Below are 24,216 nucleotides of genomic sequence, written 5' to 3'. Positions count from 1 at the left end.
AGCAAATGTTAGATAGTGTTCAGCACAGGAATTTGACTGGGTTAAAGGGGATATACTTCAATGCAAGGAGTATTACAAACAAAGCAGATGAGCTAAGGGCACAGATAGACACATGGCAGCATGATATCAATGCTATAATGGAAACCTGGCTTAAAGAGGGGGATAATTAGCAGCTCAATATCCCTGGACATAGATTTTTCAGGCAGGATAGAGTGGGTGATTAAAAAAAGGAGGGGTGGGGGGTAGCATTATTGGTTAAAGAATCAATTACAGTTGTGAGAAGGGATGATATGCTAAATGGATCATCAGTCGAGGCCATATGGGTTGAGCTAAGAAATAGAAAACGGGTAGTCAGACTACTAGGAGTGTACTATAGACTCCCGAATAGCAATAGGGAGATAGAAGAACAAATATGTAGGCAAATTTCTGAGTGCAAAAATAAGAGGGCAATAATAGTAGGGGACTTCAACTACCCTAACATCATTTGGGATTCAAACAGTGTGAAGGACACAGAGGGCACAAAATTCTTGATCGGTGTCCAGGAGAACTTTTTTAGCCAGTACGTGACAAGCCCAACAAGAGAGGATGCAATTCTAGATTTAGTCCTGGGAAATGAAGATGGGCAAGTGGGTGAAGTGACAGTGGGTGACCATATTGGGGATAGTGACCACAATTCAGTTGGTTTTAGCATTATTATGGAAAAGGACAGAGTTAAATCAGGAGTAAACGTTTTAAATTGGGGGAAGGCAAATTTTACAGAACTAAGTGGACTGGACACAACTACTTGAGGAGAAATCAGTGGCAAGCCAGTGGGAGGCACTAAAAAGTAAAATTCTACGGGTACAATGCAGACACGTCCCCTCAAAGAAAAAGGGTGGCACTGCCAAATTTAGAGCCCCCTGGTTGTCTAGAAGTATATGGGGCAAGATAAAGCAGAAAAAGAAAGCTTATGACTGTCACAGAAAACTAAATACTGCAGAAAGCCTAGAGGAGCATAGAATGTACAGGGATGATGTAAAAAAGGAAATAAGGAAAGCAAAGAGAGGGTATGAAAAAATATTAGCTAGTAAGATTAAAGAAAACTCAAAGATGTTTTTAGTTCATTAAGAACACGAGGATAGCTAAGGAAAAGGTGGGACCTATCAGGAATGATGAGGGTAATTTGTGTGTAGAAGCAGAGGATGTGGGTAGGGTTTTAAATGAATATTTTGTCTCCGTATTCACAAGGGAAAGGGATGATCTGGACGTAGTAGTTAAAGAGGAGAGGTGTGAAATATTGGATAAGGTAAACATAATGAGAGAGGAAGTACTAGAAGGACTGGAATCCTCGAAAGTTGATAAGTCACCAGGGCCGGATGGATTGTTTCCTAGGCTATTGAAGGAAGCCAGGGAGGAAATAGCGGATGCTCTGAGGATCATTTTCCAATCCTCAGTAGATACAGGGGAGGTACCGGAGGACTGGAAAACTGCAAATGTAGTACCGTTGTTTAAAAAGGGTATGAGGGAAAGGCCGAACAATTATAGGCCGGTCAGTCTTACCTCGGTGGTGGGCAAACTATTAGTTTATCCTATCTCTCAGTATTGATTCTGTCACTTGGAAAGGCATGATTTAATCAGGGATAGTCAGCATGGATTTGTGCAGGGATGGTCATGCCGTACAAATCTGATTGAATTCTTTGAGGAAGTGACAAGGAGGATTGATGAGGGTAGTGCAGTGGATGTTGTCTACATGGATTTTAGTAAGGCATTTGACAAGGTCCCACATGGCAGACTGGTCAGAAAGGTAAAAGCCTATGGGATACAGGGAAATGTGGCAAATTGGATCCAAAATTGGCTCAGTAACAGGAAACAAAGGGTAAAAGTCGATGGATGGCTTTGCGAATGGAAATCCATTTCCAGTGGTATGCCACAGGACTCAGTGTTGGGTCCCTTTCTGTTTGGGGTATACATTAATGATTTGGACTTAAATGTAGGGGGCATGATTGGCAAATTTGCAGACGACACAAAAATTAGTTGTGTAGTTGATAGTTAAGAGGCTGGCTGTAGACTCCAAGAAGATATCAATGGGTTGGTGGAGTGGGTGGGAAAGTGGCAAATGGAGTTCAACCCGGAGAAGTGTGAGGTAATGCACTTAGGGAGGGCAAACAGTAAAAGCGAATACGCAATAAACGGTAATTTATTGAGAGGGGTAGAGGAAGTGAGAGACCTTGGAGTGCATGTGCACAGGTCCCTGAAGGTGGCAGTACAGGTAGATAAGGTTGTGAAGAAGACATACGGAATGCTGTCCGTTATTAACCGAGGTATAGAATACAAAAGCAGGGATGTAATGATGGAACTGTATAAAACGCTGGTAAGGCCACAGCTGGAGAATTGTGTGCAGTTCGGGTCACCACATTACAGGAAGGACGTAATTGGTCTGGAGAGAGTGCAGAGAAGATTTACAAGAATGTTGCCGGGCTTGAAAATTGCAGCTACGAGGAGAGATTGGATAGGCTGGGATTGTTTTCTTTGGAGCAGAGGAGGCTGAGGGGTGACTTGATTGAGGTGTACAAAATTATGTGGGGCCTAGATCGAGTAGACAGGAAGTACCTGTTTCCCCTAGTGGAGAGTTCAAGAACTAGAGAACGTAGATTTAAGCTGATTGGCGGAAGGATTAGAGGGGACATGAGGAAAAACTTTTTACCCAGAGGGTGGTGGGTGTATGGAATTCGCTGCCCGAATTGGTGGTAGAGGCAGGGACCCTCAACTCTTTTTAAAAAGTACCTGGACCTGCACCTAAAGTGCTGTAAGCTGCAGGACAACGGACCGGGTGCTGGAAGATGGAATTAGAATGGCCACCTCGTTGTTCTTCGAGCCGGCACGGACACAATGAGCCAAATGGCCCCCTTCTGTGCTGTATCTTTTCTATGGTTCTTTGGTCATTTTATGAAAGGTAAGATTATGTTGCTGTTTAAGATGCATTTGTTGTAAATGGGATAACGCAGTAGACATTTTTCCATTTAAATATTTGCTGAGTTATAAAAGTAAGCATTTCTATGCTATAATTATTGCGCCTACAATTGAACCTTGTTGCATAAATAAAATAATGAAAAATAGTATTGCAGTGAAATCTTGATTTTTCGAACTTTGACATATCAAATGGCTTTGATGTCCAATCATTGGAGTAAATTTAGGGAAATTAACTGACTTATTGATGAATCGAAGCTATTGTGCCAAGCAGAGACAGCACAAATGTGAAGCAGCAGGCGTAGAGTTAGCAATAGAGCTGATGTATTAAAATCAGCTACCCGCAGTAACTAAAGGTCGGCTCCCCAGAGTCTGGGAAATTCATAAATAAATAACATTTTAATATCCTGCATGGCTGCTAATAAGTCCTCTTCCAGATTGGAACTCTTTATTAGCAGCAATGCGCATATTAAAATTAACTGAAATTTCTGGAGCCAGAGGACTCCTTTTTCAGAGCAGGATTCTCCTGTTAGCGACAGTGTATGTGTAAAATCAACTGTTTAAAATTTCATGAGGTGTGGGATTCGTCTTAGTGTGGGATTGCTCTGTTAGCGGTAGTGTTGGTGCAATAAAATCAGTAGATTTTGAATTTCCCAGGCTCTAGGGAGCTGCGGAACCAGTCACTGCAGCTTCCCATGTGGAAATTAGACGCGGCCGGTTCTGGCAGATCACTCTGGGAAATTTCATGCAGCTGATTGTAATGTGCAGAACTCCTCTTCCAGTTTACCTGTTTCCAGTGTCTCTTTTTGGGACACCACCTTGAGGGAACCTACAGCCCGGTCAACCTTAGCTGGGCTCTCTGCTTCCTCCCTAGTCCAAAGCCTGGAGTCGGGCTTCAGTGGAGAATCCCACCTTCGGGTTGATCCTACCTCTATGGCACCTTAAAGGTAAGAAATAGGATCAATGCTACAGTGATTTTAGTGCATATTAAAATTGGGTTATTTCACACAAATACTACGCTATTATTGTATTGTATACTAAAATTGGATTGAGTTCTGCATTTTACAGAAATGAGGGCCATTTTTGGATCAAATGATTCGGAAATCATTAAGCTTTGATATATTTAAGTCCGATATGTTGATGTTTTTGGCTGGCCCGTTCAACTTTGATATCTGGAGACTCCACTGTACTCTAGGTCCCAAATATTTTGTCACCCTAAGCTTTACTTTGTTCATGTTTCCAGAATAAATACATAAAGGCACACAAAATAAAATAAAACGTATTGGGTTAGAAATGTGGTTACAAACGACTCAGTAAATGTTGGTGCTGCTGATCTGTAAGCTCAGGAGTGCCACCAACAGACAGACAATGCAGCTGTTTTGAAAGTGCATATTAAAATTTAGGAAACGTAATTGTGTTTTGTTTTAAATATGAAATTTCGGATAGAGATGAAACCCAGTGCTTATTTTGCACTTTTTGTGGCTTTGTTAACCTGCTTTGCTACTTTTAATGATTTGTGAATCTGTATCCCTAGATCCCTTTGCTCCTGTACCCAATTCAGACACTTATTTTCCAAGGAGTATGTGGCCTCCTTATTCCTCCTACCAAAATGCACCACCGCACACTTATCTATATTGAAATTCATTTGCCATTCACACACCCATTCTGCAAGTTTATTAACATCATCTTGTATTTTGTAGAAGTCTTCCTCAGTATTAACTATACCCCCCAATTTGGTGTCATCCACAAATTTTGAAATTGTACTTCCGATTCCCGAGTCCAAATCGTTTATGTAAATAGTGAACAACAGTGGCCTTAGCATCGATCCTTGTGGAACACCACTTCCCACCTTACTCCAATCTGACTAAATACCCTTAACCCCTACTCTCTTTTATGATTCATATCCATTCTGCTATTTGCCCCCGACTCCACATGCTCTGACCTTAGTCACGAGTCTACTATGTGGTACATTATCGAAGGCCTTTTGAAAATCCAAATATATTGCATCTATCGCATACTCTTGTCTACCCAATTTCAGACGGACTTGGGCCTCCGGCATCTGCTGCACGTTAAGAACGCGCCAATCATTTTGGGCCCGAAACCGGACTTAAACAAATTTCTCTCGCGCACTCACTTCCGTCAATGGCGTGTGCTAGCACTTCAGTGCCCTACACTGTGCGCACACATATACCCTGAACCTAACATGCAATGACGAAGTAGTGTTTTGATGGGTTTTAGCTAACAATTAAATATATCAAAGATGAGCAGAGACTTTATTTAATTTTAATCATTCATCTGTGCCATTATTTTTCAGTTTAAGTGGCTGCGGCAGGAAAATTAGTGTAATTCAGGAAACTCGCGACCGCCATTAACTTGACTTGGTTGGGGGTGGGGGGCAGAGGAGATATCAACTTTTCATGGTTTCGGCGAGAGTATTGGAGCAGCGTAAAAGTCCCAGGAAATTATGACATGGGGTGAGAGTAATGGGATAACTCAATTATGCCATAATTTCCTGGGACTTTTACACTGGGAAACAAACTCAACATTACAATGGTGCATCAAAGCAAAACACTGCAGATGCTGCAAATCTAAAATAAAAACAGAAAATGCTGTAAAACACTCAGCAGTTCAGGCAGAATCTGTGGAGAGAGAAACATAGTTAACGCTTCAGGTCGAAGATGAAAGGACTGACCTGCTGAGTTTCCAACATTTTCTGTTTTTTATTACAATGGTGCAAGTGTCCAGGAAATCTGGGCCAATGTTTCTTTTGTGTTCAGTAAACATAACCACTAGGTGTCACTTTGGTATAGGGTTGGCAAGGCTACTACTATTTTTAGTTTTCAGTGTTGTAACAAATACGAATCATCAAGTGTTCATTTGAAAACAGATTTATTTACAGAACTAAATATTCACATTGGCCTGTTTATGATGTACAAGGTGTGCTAATTGCACAAGTCTGTTTTGCAATATGCTGCTTGTTTTTCAAGCACCATGTTCACGTAAAAAGAGCACACATTTCTGGTATTGGTTGTACTTGACATCATTAAAGTACATTTAATAGAGAATCATAGGTTTCACACAAATGGTTTCAGATAACAGTAGATGCTGAAAGAAACGTAATCAAATTAATAGTGGCTGTAAAGATCCAGATTTTTTTTTAAAAAAAGCTCATTCAAATTGAACATTAAGATCTGATAAGCCTCCTAGTATTTAGTCTTATTTATTTAAAGTGTTGTTCTCTCCTCCACCCCACACCCCCCTCCCCACATTTCTGCCAATAGATTTAATTTTCAGTTTGACAGTCTGGTGCAGCAGAATGACCATAGTAGTTGGCATTCAAACTGGATAGCTTTTCTGGTAGAGGCTACTTGGCCACTGAAAGAATGGCCCCGATATTAACGGGCAGGCAGTGAAGGGTGCGGGGGAGCCCGGTAGCAGGCGAAGAACCCGGCAAGGCTGAGGACGTGTATGTCAGGGCTTCATTTGAATAATTTTGGGCTGACTTCCACCTGATAGTTGGCTAGATTGATGGCCAGAGATGGGGGTCGGTCCCTGGCAGTCAGGCATGGGGGAGGCTGAGTGATCGGGATTATCATTGTGAGGGGAGGTGGGGAGGCTGCAAGATGGGGCTGTCATCGGGCGGGCGGGGAGGCTGGTGGATGGCTGCAAGATCATGCCCACGATTGGATCTGGGAGAGGCCGACGGCTCCCTTGAGAGGCCTGGGGGGAGCAGTCTTGTACAGATCTTGTACTTACTTTAGGCAGTCAGCACCTCGCGCTTCGGATCTGCTGCTGGGCATTCCCCTGATATGCAGCTAAGTTTATGTGGCAGCGCCGATGATGTTAATTGGCGCCATCTGCTTTTCGTGGCAGCCTTGTCAATGGTCTGATTTGGGTTTTTAAAATTTTAAACTGCCAAGAATGGGACGGGTTGCTCAATCCCGATATTTTAACTCCCCAATCCCCCTCCCACCATTCGGGAGGGTTTAAATCGAGGCCACTATTTCCATACAGTTGTATGTATTTTGATTATTGTCGTCCTGCAGAAATGTGTAAATTGATCTAACACATATAAAACAAAGAGTGTTTATACAATGCTTAGATGCAAAGTTAGAGTTATGAACATAAGAAATAGGAGCAGGAGTAGGCTATACAGCCCCTCAAGCTGATCTTCGACCTCAACTTTACTTTCCCGCCCGATCCCCATATCCCTTGATAAGAACGTATGGGATTGTATAGCTGTAATGCTGTTACATTGTTGGTTGTCTTCACATTAGTGTATTCAACCTGAAAAATGTCATCATTTGTGCTATCTCCAGTCAATGTGCGTTAAATCAGCTTTGAAAAGAACCAAATATACAACTAACTGCATAATAAACATCCAAAGTGCATCTAATATTTGATGCTTAGAGTGATAAATGTATACCACATTATAAATGCCCATTAATAGATTAAGAAATGGGCAAAACTGTGGCAAATGGATTTCAATTTAGGCAAGTGAGGTCATCCACTTTGGATCTAAAAAGGATAGATCAGATTACTTTCTAAATGGTGAAAAGCTTGAAACAGTGGAGGTCCAAAGAGACTTAGGGGTTCATGAACATAGATAAAATGTCATGGACACGTACAGAAAATAATCAAAAAAGCTAATGGAATGCTGGCCTTTATATCTAGAGGACTAGAATACAAGGGGGTAGAAGTTATGCTACAGTTATCCAAAGCCCTGTTTAGACCACACCTGGAGTACTGTGTTCAGTTCTGGGCATCGTACCTTAGGAAGGATATATTGGCCTTGGAGGGAGTGCAGCGTAGATTACTAGAATGATACCTGGATTCCAAGGGTTAAATTATGAGGAGAGATTACACAAACTAGGGTTGTATTGCCTGGAATTTGGAAGATTATGGGTGATTTGATCGACGTCTTCAAGATACTAAGAGGAACTGATAGGGTAGATAGAGAGAAACTATTTCCGCTGGTTGGGGAGTCTTGGTCTAGGGGACATAGCCTAAAAATTAGAGCCAGGACTTTCAGGAGTGAAGTTAGGAAACACTTCTACACGCAAAGGGTGGTAGAAGTTTGGAACTTTCTTCTGCAAACAGCAGTTGATGCTAGCTCAATTGTTAATTTTAAATCTGAGATTGATAGATTTTTATTAACGAAAGGTATTAAGGGATATGGGGCTAAGGCGGGTATATGGAGTTAGGTCACAGATTAGCCATGATCTCATTTAATGGCAGAACAGGCTTGAGGGGCTAAATGGCCTAATCCTGTTCCTATATTCCTGTTCCTATATTCCTGTTTTCTAATCCAGTGAGGATGAATCCTGATCATTCACTTGCACCTGCGTAGTTGAGAATTCTGCTTCAGATATTTCTAATACATACACTTGCAGAAACTAATACTAATCTTCATGTTTTGACAGATGACCATTACACTGTTACGTTTTCAGCTTAGCAAAACTGAACCCCTTTGGTATTAAAGTAGTGAAAATACTTTTCTTCTGAAATTGGAGCACCTCAAACTAGATGAGTGTATCAAAGCAAGTGGAATATAAGTCTCAAACATCATTTCATGTTCTAAGTTAGTGTATGTAAGTATCCAGTTCCACCTCTTAACTCACACTTTAGAACTTAGCCTGACCTGTACAACCTACTTTTGTTATATTAGGCATTAAACTTTATACTAGTTGAACTTATTATTGGAAAATGTACCGAGTTTCTGTTCCTACAATTTGCGGTTACTCTGATGTACCTGGCTTAATGTTCACAGACGACATTGCATTTAAATAAAGTATTAGTATTTTGATGCTACTTCTAAAATCGGAAATCTTGATGTGATCTAATTTTCTTGCAGATTCCGTTGCTAATGTATGTTAAGCAGGGTCCTGTGGATGAATGTGCCTATCTATATGCACAATAGTGGTACAGGTTGCCTGTATCCTGCCAAATGAACAGACCTCCTTTATAAAAGTTAGGACAAATGGTCTTGGTTGTTTTGTGTGCGGGCACATGGTGGCGCTAAATCTCAGTTTACTTTACTGTGTTGCCAATGTTCTATATGCAACCTGATTTTTTTTTATGCTCATGCTTAAATAATATTTCTTCCATTAGTGCAAGATTTGGTTGAGTGTTCCTTCTTAACTGTTTGAGGTATATTTAAAACTAATTTCAAATAAATTACCAAACTAAGTAAAAGTTCTTTGATCAAAATTGATCATATTTCAGGAAAGCCTAATGTTGTCATTAATACACTGCAGTAGTCTGGGAGACCTATGGTCAGTTTCAGTTTGATTCCATATTCAAACAAAGGCTTCCTCTGAATGTGGAATTGTTGATCTTATCTGGATTGTCAATAGTTATGGACAATGCTGATGCTTAAAAAGGGTAGAGAGTGTGGGTTCAACCTGCACCGTAACAGCACTTCCTAGTGGCCAATCAAAATATGCACTAATGGCTGAAGCAGGTTGCACCATTATTCGTCAGGAAATCACGCCTAACTACATGAACCATTTTTTTGAGAAACTTAGGTGACAGGTCAACACTGATAGTGAAGGACACTATTAAGATTGAGAAGACTAAGTGAAATAACTAGGGAATTAGGTAGTAATGAGTAGGTAACATCAAGCTTGAGTTTTAAAAGCCTGTATGCTGCAGGAGGAAGCTAAAGAGTTCTGTCGTTTTGAAGTCCTGGGAAAGAATGAAATAGAGTAGGAAATGGTTTTGGTAACTTTCTGTTTCAACAGTAAGGATTCAGAGAGGACAGTTTGGAATGTAGGAGAACAAGGAAAATTCAATGGGGTAATCGATAAAATAGAAACAAGAAAGGTTGTAAAAGGTAAGGAGGGGAGATTACAAAAATTGAGACGGCTAATTTGTATTCCTTTGGAAATGGATTTGGAACAATGCACAGTTACATTGAGAATTATTCACATTTTCTGGGTATATTCCTACTCTTGCATGCTTGCCCCATCTTGTGTATCTATACTCTAATTTGATGCTTTCTTAAGCCTATCCTTTTCCTTCCAACTTGTTTTTTTTTCTTGCCCTGACATGCCGTTTCTTGTAGTTGTGATCTTCCTTTTCCAATTCTGCCAGTTTGAATCTTTCACTCTGGGATGTCGAACCTCACTCAGCAGCTTTCTGCTTTCTTGTAGCTTCTCTTCCTCCAAATTTTCATTTGTTTCGTTGCTTTTTTTTTTCATCCTCTTTGCTTTCAGTACCGCTCCTCACTGTTGGGCCTGAACATTCTGTTGTATGGATCGGGATCACATAGTTTGATTAAAGTACCATCATCTTTGTATTTCAAATATATAAAACACATACTTCAAAACATAAAAAACTCCTCTCTACTGTTGTAGTCAAAATGGTGAGGCAAATCTGTTGAGATTGTTAAAATTCAAAACTCAATTTGTTGCCATAGTAGGAAGGCAATGCTGAAGTGAACTGAATATTCACTTTAAAGGACTGTTCAGAAGAGTAGCAATCTACAGTGGCAATCAAGTATTTGTTCAAAAAAAGGAATTTTTACTTCAAATCTTTCATTAGTTACATACCATGCTCCATCAATTGCAATTTTTTAATTTCTCTGAACAAAATTGTGATCCTTTCCTAGCTTATTTTGGTTCAGTGTTGTCAATCGCTCCCTTAAGTGACCATCTTCCTATTATGGGAGTTGACTCATGCCACTTTGTTTCTACTTGTATGATAGCATAATCCAGGGATGTCGCCATAGCATCCCCTTGTGATCTGAATCACAAAGTGCACTGAGTTAATATTAGGTGAGGTGAGGCAAGGAAGGCTTGGTTTGAATCATTTATAAAAAAAAGGAAAGAACTTGTATTTATATAGCGTCTTTCACAACCTGAGGATGTTCCTCTGCAGCCAGTGAAGTATTTTTGATGTGTAGTCACTGTTTTAATGTAAAGAATGTGGCAGCCAATTTGTGCACAGCATAGTCCCATAAACTGTAATGAATTAAATGATCTGTTTTAAATTATGTTGGTTGAGGGACAAATATTGGTCAGGACACCAGGAAAACTCTCCTGCTCCTCTTCAAATAATGCCATGGGATATTTTTACGTAAACCTGAGAAGGCTGACTGTTTCTCTGTTTAACATCTCATCCGAAAGACCTCTAACTGTGCTTGAAGCGGCTTTATTCCACAGTGAAGTGAATTTACAAAGCAATAGTTATGATTAGGTTCACTTGGTTCAAACGGTACAACTTTTGTCAGTGTAGTTATACAAAATAAAGAACCCGCCATGCTTTCCTTTTTCAGTGGGTTATCTTATTTAAACAAGCAGTCTCCTAACTATCCTGCAGCATACATAACCTCTTTGCCTCAGTGCAAGCCCTCGGTTTCCCCCAAACGAACCAGACAGTCTCACCCCAAAAGCCTGTCTGTCTCTGCCTTTTTAAAAGCCTAACTCCAGTGTCAGCTAACATGAAGCTCTTGAGGTTTTATTTCACCACACTGTGTAATTGGATTTGTCATCGCCTGCATTCTGGGCCTAGAAACTGAGTCAAGTTTAAAACTCTATCTCTGCATGGCTTGTTATTCCCATAATTTCACTGTGATCCAGGTGAGTTACACAGTTGCCTTTCATAGAGCACTGGAAGATTTAGTGAAAGGGTAGAATTTGGTCATGCATGTGATCAAGTGCTGCTCAGGTTATTGTTTAGTGGTCTACTGGCACCATTGGTTCAAGTCCAAATCTTTTTAAGAGTACATTATGCAACTTTGTTGTAGCTGCTGCATATCAGTCATATTTTTTAAAATTTATTTCATGCAAAGCTCAATCGTTAAAACGAGTTAACCTGTACTTGCTTCGTTATACAGATAATTACAGAATACACATTTGATATATATCTTTCAAAATGTTGTATGCAGTAGCCCAAAAGCTACTAAATTCAACGAGGCTTGATAGCTATTTGCACGGTGACATCTGAGTTTGAGTAATCTTCGGCAAAGGGCCTTGAGGGATGGAAATTGGCTTGGTGGAGGTCGCTTGCCAAGTCACAAGAATTATATATTTGACATGTTTGGAGATGCCATTGGTTGGCTGAGGTGTCCTGCACTTGTGATGTAGGGTAGAATGGATGAGGGAAATATTAAAAAATCAAGTTTATAAGCTACAGTGAAGTATTCTTTCACATCAACGAATCATATTAGTGAGGAACATTAAATTGGATTATGAATGAAATATCTTGTTTAGGTTGCGATTACCTGAATTTGGCCTAGTTGGAACATTTCAAGATGATTTACCTCATTCCAATTTTTAAAAAATTCCATCTCTGCGTACACAATTATTTTGCATAACCTTCCATCATTATGGCAGAAAGACTTGAAAGAAAATATAAAAAAAGATTTGGTATGTAAAGAACATAAAAATTTAAGGACAGGAAAAGGCATTACACCCAGTAAATTTTTACTTTTTGTTAGGTTCCATGTCCCTCAATACCGTCTGTTTCTACAGAAACACATCTGGTTGCTTCTTGAATCCATTTATATGGTCACTTCAATAGACTTGCCAAGAATTCCATATGTCGATTGCTCTTTGTGCGTTTTAAAAAGTTCCACAAAAGTTTTTTTCTTATTCCTAACTTTTGGATTTTTTAACTTGTGTCTGTGATATGCAAATCCTTTGACATAATGAACAATTTGCCAGGATCAAATTGTCAATCTCTTCCTAACATGAATCAAGAATACATCACGGAGTGAGCTGGTTATGGAGTAACGTGAGAATAGAGGGAGAATAAGGACTGCTAAAATTGGAATTTGGTGACGGTGGGAATCCGTGGTGTGTAGGAAATAAGCTGTGGGAAAGTAATATAGAAATTGTGCTTTTTATTGAACTGAAATTTAAGCTTAGATTTCAACTTGTGTAACTGCAAGTCATTTGGTAGTTAACTGTTGGTCAACTGTAAATGGGTCACTAGCCAGGTGTGTTTATTAGATACTATGTAGGTGGAGGCTGACTGACCAGTTGAAACTGATTTGAAAGGCATATAAAGGGAGATAATTGCAAGAGTCCAGCTAGAGCCAAGAACACATCATGGAGTGAGTTAGTAATGGAGTAAGTTGGGAACAGATCAAGAGTAAGGACTTCTAAAACGGGAATTTGGTGAAAGTGGGAATTCTGTCTGGTTTGCACGGAATTCTATCTAAACCAAATAATCGAATTGGCCAATAGCACAACTTGTCTGCTACCTTTCCTGTTTTTCCCTCCTTCCCCCGAGGGGTTGTTAGATTGCCTCAGTGCATGCCTGTTGCAGCTAACTCTCGAGTTATCACATCATCTCTGTCCAGAGGAGAGAAACTGTTAGAGAGTACCAGGGATGATTGCTCCTGCCCCACTACTCAACCATGATTTCTGGCCCCCTTTCGAACAGAGGCCCACCCTCTTCCTCTAGGTACCTGGATCTCCTCGCCTACTCTGACCCCCAGCTTGGTCTTCTCTAATAACTCTAAAAACTTCTCCCTCCCTAATATTTTGATGCCTGGCCAGATGTTCACTAAGGCTGACCACTTCAGCCTTGAGTGCATTGGCCAGCTTTCAGTTGTTGCAGATGAAACCTTCCAAAATCTGGGCCTGGAAGGCAAACATCTCAAAACTTCTACAATGCACAAAATATTGCATTCTTGTGCAACTTTGAAGTTTTAAGCTTGTTTGAGCAGAAAATAAAATAAGCTTAAGGAGGAAAAAAAGACAGACAAAGCCTCTTCAATTAAAATTCTTGAATTCCCATTTCTTCTTTTTTGCTTTTGTTCCTTGATTAATTTACTTAGCAACTGCTTCCCCCTCTACACCTAATTCCACTTTCATTCAATCCCCGTTTTGGAAGTCCTCATTCTGTTCCCAGCTCACTCCGTTACCAGCTCGTTCTTCTGCGCTCTCGCAAGTACACTGTCTTACTTCTGACGAGTATAAATCCTATTCTGGAAAGCTCGTCAAATTATAATGCTTTGTGATGGTAATGCATCTGTCCTGTCCCATGTAGCTTAATAACTAGAGTAATAGGCTGCCTTATGATAGTTTTGAGAAACACTGGAAAAATTACTGACTGACATACTTTGCATTTTGAAAATTAAACTGCATTTATCATGGATTCATATTGGAAATGATACATTTAATAAAAGTTTTTACTACATATAATGCTGTGAATATTTTTAACACTTTGCCATCTGCATTGTGCTATATATATAAGAGAATTCTTTTTTGGTGAAGGAAGTAGTTGGGCAGTGGAGTAAGCTCTCTGATGCTGGAGTTCTGGATCTTTCTATAAAGATGTTTCTTTAAACATAGTCTCTATAGCTGTATACTATTGTTGCCTTGTTCATAAGATATAAAGTGAGCTTTCCTAATGAGTCAGTGAGGAAGTATACTACCTGGGATGGGTATTGAGTCATATGGGCCAACAAGGTTCTAGTTTCAATCCTTGTTCAATGCAGAGTTGACCAGTGGTCCCAGCTAGGGAAGGGAGAAAAAAAATCACCCATCATTCCACTCCGAAAAGTTTGTTTGACTGGATAAAAATGGAAGGGGGCTTGCTTGACTGTGACTCTTCCCATAGTCAAATTGCCTATGATATGTTACTACCAAGACACTGACATAAAATGGCAATTTGAGCAAGGTTTTATGATGAGAGAGGCCCACTTGGAACAGACCTCAACATGAATTCACTGCCTTCAGGGTAGAAGGAAAGGAAAGGGGAGAAATTGGAAGAGGTGAGGAAAGGGAAGCTGTTAGCCCTTTATCCAAAACAACTTAGTTTAAGGAAGGTACTTAATCTTGTGAGGTCATAGCTTAATTATTCAAATTATGTATGAGGAATATTTTTTCTTGCCCCAGTTTTCCCTAATTTTTTTCTCCTTCATTACCTTAGATGGCATTTCATGCTGGGGGCAGCCCTCTGGTACCTTGCTGAAGTGGGCAAGTAGTGACTGGATGCAGTTGACATTATTTGCAACTCAAACATAACTGTACCCTTCCCTCTTGGTAAGAAAATTACAAAATATTACACTACAGGTATATAATCTATCTTTTGTGATGTTGTGAATTTTAATTGCTGAAGTTTTTTTTGCATCACTTTGAATTAGCTGCAGTTATACCAAAAACAATGTGAAATCAAGGTGGTGTGAGATGACTTCCTTGAAATCGATTTGCACTGCCTAAATTTGATTGTCAACTTGAAACCAAATAACACTACACAGTTTATATCAATGTAGAGTGAAAATCTCTTTTGCATTGATGTATGTTGTATAAATGTCCTCCCTCTCTCGTGTTTCTTGCGCCCCCTCGCCCGCGCCCCCACTTTCTCTCACGCTTTCATTCCCGCTTTCCACATTAAATATATCTATTAGAGCTGTCACGAGGACTTAAGTTAAACAGTTGTTTGCAATTAATCCTGTACATGACAATGAACTTGGATACCTACAATAAGGTGGCTGGCTTATCACAAAAGTCCTGTGTAGGTCCTTCCACCATAACTAATAAAAGCTTATATGAAACAGGCTTGTTTATCAAGGGTTCAATTTCCATCTTGATGCTGCTGGTTCTGAATCTGTATCATCAACCAGTGGAACCGCTCTATTCATTGTGATGTAGTGAGTCCATGCTGTGGTCAGGAGGAAGCTGGCAATGCAGCAATACTTTTATGGTAAGCTATGCTGCTCCTGCAATTGGTGGTATCTGCTGTTAGAATATTTATTGGTTATTTAGAGCTGCTGCTTTAGATTTAGCGGTTATCTAGAGCAGAGGATCGGGTGATTCTGGATGGACAAGCAGTGGAAAACATAATAGTCCTCTGTGCTGGTAAGTCACAGGGTTTTAGCTGGTTAAATGCCAGCAGTATCCCTGCACACATTTAGGGTTTCTAAACCTTGGCCCTTGCCAGCCTGAAGACTTATGTAATCAGCAAACACAAATTTGTTTTGGATACTCTTGAGCTTGATTGGTTTCCACATATCAGACCCAAAACAACCTACCTCTTGGTTTTCTTTCTGACTTAAATAACCTTGAAGCTTATTCAGTTTGTTTTAAACTCCTTGTTGTGTAACTCAAACGTCTTTGTTGCCTCCTCTGGTCAAGAATTAGGGTATGATTCAGAATGAGTATTTCATATTCAGTGATGCTGGGGAAAACCACTGGACTCAGAAGGCCTCTCTTCGGCACCAAGCTCTTAACGTTAGAGTCCCAAGTGGATTTCCCTTGCTTTATGGTATAATGTTTATTTGTACGTGAAGATTGGACTTCATTCAAATTGCAGATAATTGCTAATCTAACAATCCATCAACCATTTAATCAAAATATATTCAGATATCTAAAAATGCACATATATATCACAAAGAAGATGGATTTCATTCTAATCTATGTACATCTTCATAATTGCAATAATTGGCAATCAATCAATATATATATATATATAATATATATATATATATATATATATATATATATATATGAGAAATAAGGGCATCCCAATTGGATCTAGTTTACATATGTAGATTAGATGAGTTACAAATTTGAATTTTCCTTAACTCAAATATTGTAAATGTACACTATATAAATACATATTGGTGATCGTTTTCCCAATAATTTTTCCAACTAAGTATTGGGAAGACCGAAGCCATTGTCTTCGGACCCCGCCACAAGCTCCGTTCCCTAGCTACCGACTCCATTCCTCTCCCTGGCCACTGTCTGAGGCTGAACGTGACCAAGCGCAACCTTGGCCTTCTGTTTGACCCTGAGATGAGCTTCCAACCACATAGCCACTCCATCACCAAGATCGCCTACTTCCACCTCCGTAACATCGCCAGTCTCCGCCACTACCTCAGCAAATCTGCTGCTGAAACCCTCATCCATGCCTTTGTTACCTCTAGACTTGACTGTTCCAATGCTCTCTGGCTGGCCTCCCATCTTTCATCCTCCATAAACTTGAGCTCATCCTAAACTCTGCTGCCCATATCCTAACTCGCAACAAGTGCCGTTCACCCATCATCCCTGTGCTCACTGTTCTACATTGGCTCCTGGTGCGGGAACGCCTCGATTTTAAAATTCTCATCCTTGTTTTCAAATTCCTCCATGGCCTCGCCCCTCCCTATCTCTGTAACTTCCTCCAGCCCTGTAACCCTCTGAGATCTCTTGCGCATCCTGAATTTTAATTGCGCCTTCAGCTGCCTAGGCCCTAAGCTCTGGAATTCCCTCCCTAAACCTCTCCGCCTCTCTCCTCCTTTAAGACGCTCCTTAAAACCTGCCTCTTTGACCATGTTTTTATATGGACCACCTGTCCTAATATCTCCTTTTGTGGTTTGGTGTCAAATTTTGTTTGATAATGCTCTAGTGAAGCACACCTTGGGACATTTTACTACATTAAAGGTGCTATATAAATGCAAGTTGTTGTTGCAACTTATATTGCCTATTGTACGATTTTTACGCAGACTTTGCGGTTTATTGTTCTTTCTTGATGGGCATTAGGTGCAATGTTTGTAGTTTCTCGTAAGCGGTTTATGTTGTCCCAATCTTTGCAACATGACTGTGGCAGTTACTGTCCAAAGTGACATTGCAGAATGATTGAGATGGAAATCCTGTTGCCGATCAGTTTGTGATTATTGTCATTTGTTGGGTTAGCAAATAAGTGACAGAAACTAGCATCCATTAAGCAATTTCAGGAAAGGCCTCGAGCTTTGACTACAACAAAGTTTCAAGGAAAATGAAGATAGCGAATAATTTAAATCTGTACCGTTTCGTAGTTCAGAGACATCCTCCAATTGTACATCTTTTCACATTGTGTGTTTTGAGATGATGCTATCTTCAATATCAATAGAAATGCTACCAGGAAAGATTTTTATTATATTAACTGGTTAAATCTTCTTCACCTATTTATGGTGGATGAATATTTCTCAATAAAAATGTAATGATTTGAGATAACGTGGGGGATGGTGGTATAACTGTTTATGTATTGATTTGTGACTCAATTATGTGCATCTTTAAATGCTCAGATACTTATTTGAGAGTTCAGCAGACTGCAGTGTGTTAAGCCGGAGGATTTAAATCTCCTACAGGGGTTATTTGGAAACAGTTCAGAAGAGCTGATCTATAACTGCTCTTGAGGCAGTATGTATATTATAAAAGTTCTGTTTTTCTTGGTATCTGTTGAACAGTTATTCATTGCTTATATATTCATATATCACGTGTGACCACATTCTTTTTGTGACAGTTTTACACAAGTCCAAATGACATGTTATTACAGCTCCTTTTTTAAAAAAAAGTGTCTAATTTTTCTCAGTTTTATTATTCATCGTGATATTAAGGGAATATGGGAGCATCTCACTTGTGCTGATCCTTTTGCGCTGTGAACTATCAAGTCAGTCACTTGTAGGATACAAGCTGTAACTTGGGGCTTATGTTGTCTCTGTTAAAAGTTGCTTTACTAATACTGTGATTTAAATATTTTTCTGGATTTTCTTGTAATTAGGTTAACTTTAAGTCACCATATAATTGTAACAATACACGGCAAGACCATTTTAGGAACAGGTTTTCACTTTATTAAACCTGTGCCTGTATATAAATAGGATAGTATTGAAGGCAACTAATCACTGCTTTTAAACTTTTAACATCTGTGCTTTAAACTATGTGTGCCTTATATGCATTTGTTCTTCTACCTTTATGGGGTATTGGGCCAATTGTTAAACATCAAGTGAATACAAATTTATTTTTAAAAAATCCTTAAATGCACACTTGGTGTGGTATCGCACCGCATAGACTGGAATGGTTTTGGGTATAGTCCCTGGCCAGTAATATCAACCTGGCAGTGATAGGATACTACAGTTGGTCTCAGTGTCCCTGGGCTAGTGAGAGATAAAAGTCAACGTTCACTGTTCTGACTTACATGTGAATAAGGGCTGCGCAGGCTTGGTGTCTGGAATTGTATCCCAGAATGAATTACTTCCTTCAGGAGAGGAGAGAAAGGGGAAATAAAATCCCTGGTATATTTTGTAATGTTTAAACATTTAAAAGTTATTTGATTTGTTTTGTTCTGTCAATATTTGCAAAGTACATGGGTGGTTCATTTAAAATGTTTAAAATCACCAAAGCTATAAATTTAAACATTTAAAAAAAAAACTTCTGAGAGGGTTTTTTTTGGTGGGACATGGGAAACCCTTCTTGGTCCTGGCTATCATGTTTCTTCAGAGTCAGATCTGTATGCAGACTGGTTGCATTGTTGGCTTTGGGAAGTTGTTCTTAGTTGGGTATGTGTTTGTTTTTTTTGTTCAGTAGTTATCTTTCTATTTTCAGCACCAACTGCATTATGTTACAAAATTTGTTGTTATATGTTGAAGAAAGTAACTTTTTTTTTACATTTTCAAATGGTGCACATTTGTACGGAGTAATGATTTTATTCATGTACATTTTGTCCACTTTAAGTGTGGAATGTCAGACCTAAAATGGGAATAACATTATTCCTAAACTGAGAGGATGGAGAGGTGACCTATGACCTCTGCTAAAGCTGCTTTTGAATAGAATACTAAAGGGTGTACAAAAGTAATTAAATGTTCTCAGATTTGTGTATTTATTCCTTCCCTTTGTGTGTGAGCTAAAACATTGCCCTAAAGACATGGCTGGCATTCAGAAGTTGCCAAGTGGCAAATAGTAAGCAAAAAAACCCTGCATCTCAACACTGGCACATTACTTTGGAAGATCAACTGCGCAATGTCACACAAACATACATGTTTTGTGTGTTTAAGATGCTGCCGATATATTCATTGCCCATGTTCAGTTAAAAATGTAACAAGACGACAATCCTGAATTTGAATGGTTGGGGAGAATTTGCGTTAGCTGCTTTAACAAAAATGGCATTCCCTCAACAGCTGTTTTCTATTTCATGTTAAACTGTCTAAACCCTTTTTTCTGATCCGGTGAGTGAACTTGTGCTGTGCTGTTGTACATCAGCTGAAATCAACTTCTGTATTGACAGTTAAATGAAGTAACTTCAGTGAAAGATATTTTTCATCTCGCCAGTGTGGCTCAACTGCAACATTTTAAGAAGAACAATGATCATACTGAGACTTTGTTTCTAGGAAAAGTGCCTCAGCAGCATCAAATCTCTGCCAAACCACACACAATGGGTGGAACCCCAAAGAAGCCAGCTTTAACTGAACCCAGGGCCCTGCTGAGAATTGTTGGAACTAAATGATTTGCCATTTTATTTTTAGGTTTGCTGACATGGGTAATCTGATTAAGGTGCTAACCAGGGACATAGACCACAATGCTTCACATTTTTTCTTGGATTTTGAAAGTAAGTTTGATCCTTCACAGCTGGTGTATACAAAATATGTTCTGTCTCACCGGAGTGAAGGCCGGTGCAGGTATTTGAAACGCACGCAACAGCAGGATACTATCACTTAACAATGGTTGCATGACCTCTCCATTGTGGCTGCAAACTTCATCCCATGATTTAATTTTTTAAAAACGTTTTTTTAATTTGTTATTATTTTAAAAGCTTTTTAATTTCCATTCACTGATTCTCAGGTCCTTTTGGTCAGGGTGGCTGTTATGCCTGCAAACAGTTTTAACTACTTCAGTTCCTCTGTGTCTTTGGGGAAGGGGATAAACGTTAGTGACATCTGGCACATGCCGCTGCTTACAATGTAACCAAGAAAACCACGCAGCATTTTTAGTTTAAACAGTTGGCACAGCTGGTACAATGCTTTACCTGTAGATGGTATAAACCATGTGAGATGACAGTGGATTTCTATCACATGCCTTATAGTCTTTTAAAGGCTATTTTTGCATTGCTCCTTACTTTGGGCTGTTTTACATTTAAGGGGAAAAACTTTTTTTTCTTCCTTCTTGTCTTGGCAGGTACCTTAACATGGGGAACCTTCTTAAAGTTTTGACATGCACAGATCTTGAGCAGGGGCCAAATTTTTTCCTTGACTTTGAAAGTGAGAATGCTCTTTATTTTATGTTCTTTTTCTGCCTGCAGTAGACTGCATCTGTTTTACATTGCACTTGTGTTTGAAGCATGTTTAAATTGCTTTGCATGGTAAAGCTGAAAGGACCAGAAATGTTTTGTTTTATTTCAATCTGGCTCAGTCACTAAATTCTTGTAATTGCATGATGGGCATTGAAATACATTGCATAATAGCTGTGAGCTCAGATGTGGCTGACTGGTGAATGTGGAAGGGTAAAACTTTTTTTAATAAAAGGTTCTGTACTGTATATTTCCACATCAGAACTGATGTTCTGTACACAGTTAACTTTTCCACCAACCTGTTTGATTTGCAAGTCTTTCCTTTGTGCAGATTTCTGATTACTTTTACCGTTGAATGTTTTATTTAACTGATAATTTGTCTCATTTTGTTAATATGTAATAGGTTTAAACTTTCATTTGCTACACTACTGTATAGAATGTTGTTGACTAATTTAAATCATCGAGCACTTTATTCAAACCTACGTACTAGATTTATGCTTGTGAAAAAGTTAAATTTTTCAAATCTTTTATGCATGTTATACATGCTTCCATATATTTTGGGATGGTTAAATATCCATGTAAGAACTTAGAGAAGAAAGCCTTGGAATGTAATATTTTTTGGGACATAAGTAGGTCTTAACATATTACCCAGTCAGTCTCATCTGCCCATCTCCATTTGAATTAGTTTGGCTGGAATCTTTTACTGCTTCAGTTGCCTGGCTTGCAGAAATGTACAAAGCATGCTGTATAAGGGTCTGAAATAAACTATTGTATAGTAGCTTGGAGCTCCCTGCCTCCTTTTCCTGCTATATGCTGATGTTTCTGAATATTAATTATTTCTTTGTGGTGTTTCTGAACATAGAGTGTATATTGGTGGCTGCATCTGCATGGCCATTGCATCTACGTTAGAATATCACTATTAAATCTATTGCAAACTGTCACTTCAGTACAGGCACCATGCAGTATACTTTGTAAAAATAGTTTTATATACTTTCACTGCCCCCACCCCCCCCAACCTTTGAGTCCCTAGTCTGTCAATGAACCTGCCTCTGTAAAAGCTACCTTTTTTGCTAAGTGAGAAAATTAAGCAAAAGACTTTCCCACTATTCTGTGCCAGCACAGTTTTGTTTAGTTGCGGACAAAGCAGCCCGCTTGATTGGCACCCCATCCACAACCCTAAACATTCACTCCCTTCACCACCAGCACACTGTGGCTGCAGTGTGTACCATCCACAGGATGCACTGCAGCAACTCGCCAAGGCTTCTTCAACAGCACCTCCCAAACCCATGACCTCAACCACTTAGAAGGACAAGTGCAGCAGGCACATGGGAACAACACCACCTGCACGTTCCCATCCCGACTTGGAAATATATCGCCGTTCCTTCATCGTCGCTGGGTCAAAATCCTGGAACTCCCTTCCTAACAGCACTGTGGGAGAACCTTCACCACATGGACTACAGCAGTTCAAGAAGGCAGCTCACCTTCTCAAGGGCAATTAGGGATGGGCAATAAATGCTGGCCTCGCCAGCGACGCCCACATCCCATGAACGAATAATAATAAAAAATTGTACTTGCTGTCTGGATCAATTTTGTTTTTGTCCTTTGTTGCTATACGGTGCGCTGCAACACCTTAAAGCCTTGGTGATAACTTATTAAATCTCATCACAGATGTGGCTGGCAACACTAGTATGTAACCCCTCACCTGTATGGGACAGCTTACATGTATGGGATGCAAAAATACTGTGGGTGGGCTGTTTTGGAGTTATTTAGCTGACAACATTTTATGACTGAAGCAATCGAGCAACATTTTTCTGTGATGTGTCAGGTCCCAATATGTGTACAAGAAAACTTCATTTTTAAGACACTCCCTTCAATGCATTAACTTAAATAAGATACTGTTTTGCCAGAGTGTGTTAGCTTGTAATTTATAGTGAAAAAGAGCAATTTGTCAGAGGCCAAGATGGGACACAGTCTTTAACTGCATGGTGCTTGTACTTCCCTTTGTTTTACTTCCTCTGTGATTCTCTCAAAGTTATTATATAATAATTTTGCGAACTGTAACCACCACATTGCATGCTGTCTATGAATTTGTATCATCTTTATTTGTTGGTGTGTTTAGGATTGGGATGAAGGAAAATTATGTTTATCTGTGCTTTAAAAAGTTATGAAAATAATTGTGAATCGATTGACATCACAATGAGCTGTATTTTCTACTCTGGTTACTGTTTTCTTCTGGCCTAAAACTGACGAAAAAAGGTCAGATTCTGTTTTTTCCCTGCTGACAGTACCTACCAAATTTAAACATTATTTACCAATGGAACCTAAAGTGCTTTGCCAGCTATTTAGTGCAGTGTGTAGAAAGTCTGAAGAAATAGTGGCTTTTCATTCTCTTCTCCCCATACCCTTCCCCAAGGATCCCATTCTCAAGACACGCAGCTGATATTGCCCCACTGAGTAGGGGCCTCTAGTTGAATAAGTTTTGAGGGCACCTCGCATAAAATACCACAGCAGTGATAAACCTAGTCAAGTTTATCTCTTCTACGTTGTCGTTGGTGCCTCTGGACTGCTTCCTTCCCTGACCCTTTTGCTGATGCTAATAGATAAAATTGCATGTCACATTTATAATACAGGTTTACTTCAGGTAGAAGCATTGCTGTAAAATGCACGCCATTAATAATGCAGGACAGATTCTATAGCAATGATGGCAATAGACAATGTGTAGTTGTTCAGAAACACAATTCTTGACAATTTCGCTACCCTTCAGTCCTTCATTGGCTGGGGCAGTTTTATACAGGCCAGCAATTTGAAAACTACATTGGCCCTGTATGGGCAAACCACTCAGCCTGCCTGTGGCCAGAAAAATAGGCAGCTGATACTAACTACCAGGGAGAGTGTTTAAATTGCTTCTCTGGCTCTATTAGCTTTGGAGATACAAGGAAGCACTACCTCTGGAGGCAATAGTGTCCCCCACTTGCCTCACAACACTGCCCCTACCAGGACTGCTATAGACAGGTATGCTGTAAGATAAATGCACCAAAAGACTTTTTACTGTTACTGGCAGGTTAAACCAACAGTTAAGTCCCATGATTAAATGGTGTCAATTATGTCATCAATTTGAGATTTCCAGAGACTGAGTAACTTTAAAAAGTTGATCTGACACATGCAAAAAATGAAATACAGCTCTGGGAGGCAAAATTGTCACCTTTTTTATTTTACTGGTTTGAAATGTAATTATTTGTTTTGAGTGTTAAAATTCCCATTGGGTAAGACTCATTTAAAATATTTGTCATCTTA

At 39.5% G+C, this 24,216-nt stretch overlaps 1 protein-coding gene across 21 annotated transcripts in view; it reads left to right on the top strand.

The window, feature by feature from the left end:
- The window catches only part of fam49bb (family with sequence similarity 49 member Bb), a 165,629-nt gene that overhangs the window by 108,901 nt on the left and 32,512 nt on the right, over positions 1–24,216 (top strand). For 6 of the 21 annotated variants that reach the window (XM_067981992.1, XM_067981996.1, XM_067981995.1 and 3 more), the window contains 2 exons: positions 14,833–14,945; positions 20,811–20,893. The exons of 2 other annotated variants lie outside the window; for them this stretch is intronic. In XM_067981992.1, coding sequence (XP_067838093.1) covers positions 20,821–20,893 — 73 coding nt within the window. In that variant the 5' untranslated portion in view covers positions 14,833–14,945; positions 20,811–20,820. Of the gene's footprint in view, positions 1–3,814; positions 3,894–8,369; positions 8,538–14,832; positions 14,946–20,161; positions 20,245–20,810; positions 20,894–24,216 lie in introns of those variants that run through there. 13 more of the 21 variants (XM_067981994.1, XM_067982003.1, XM_067982001.1 and 10 more) reach the window with 6 other exon arrangements.

The sequence above is a fragment of the Heptranchias perlo genome, chromosome 3 (assembly GCF_035084215.1).
Source record: "Heptranchias perlo isolate sHepPer1 chromosome 3, sHepPer1.hap1, whole genome shotgun sequence".
NCBI lineage: Eukaryota > Metazoa > Chordata > Chondrichthyes > Hexanchiformes > Hexanchidae > Heptranchias > Heptranchias perlo.
The sequence above is the reverse complement of the archived record's forward strand: the minus strand, read 5'-3'. Positions and strand labels throughout refer to the sequence as shown.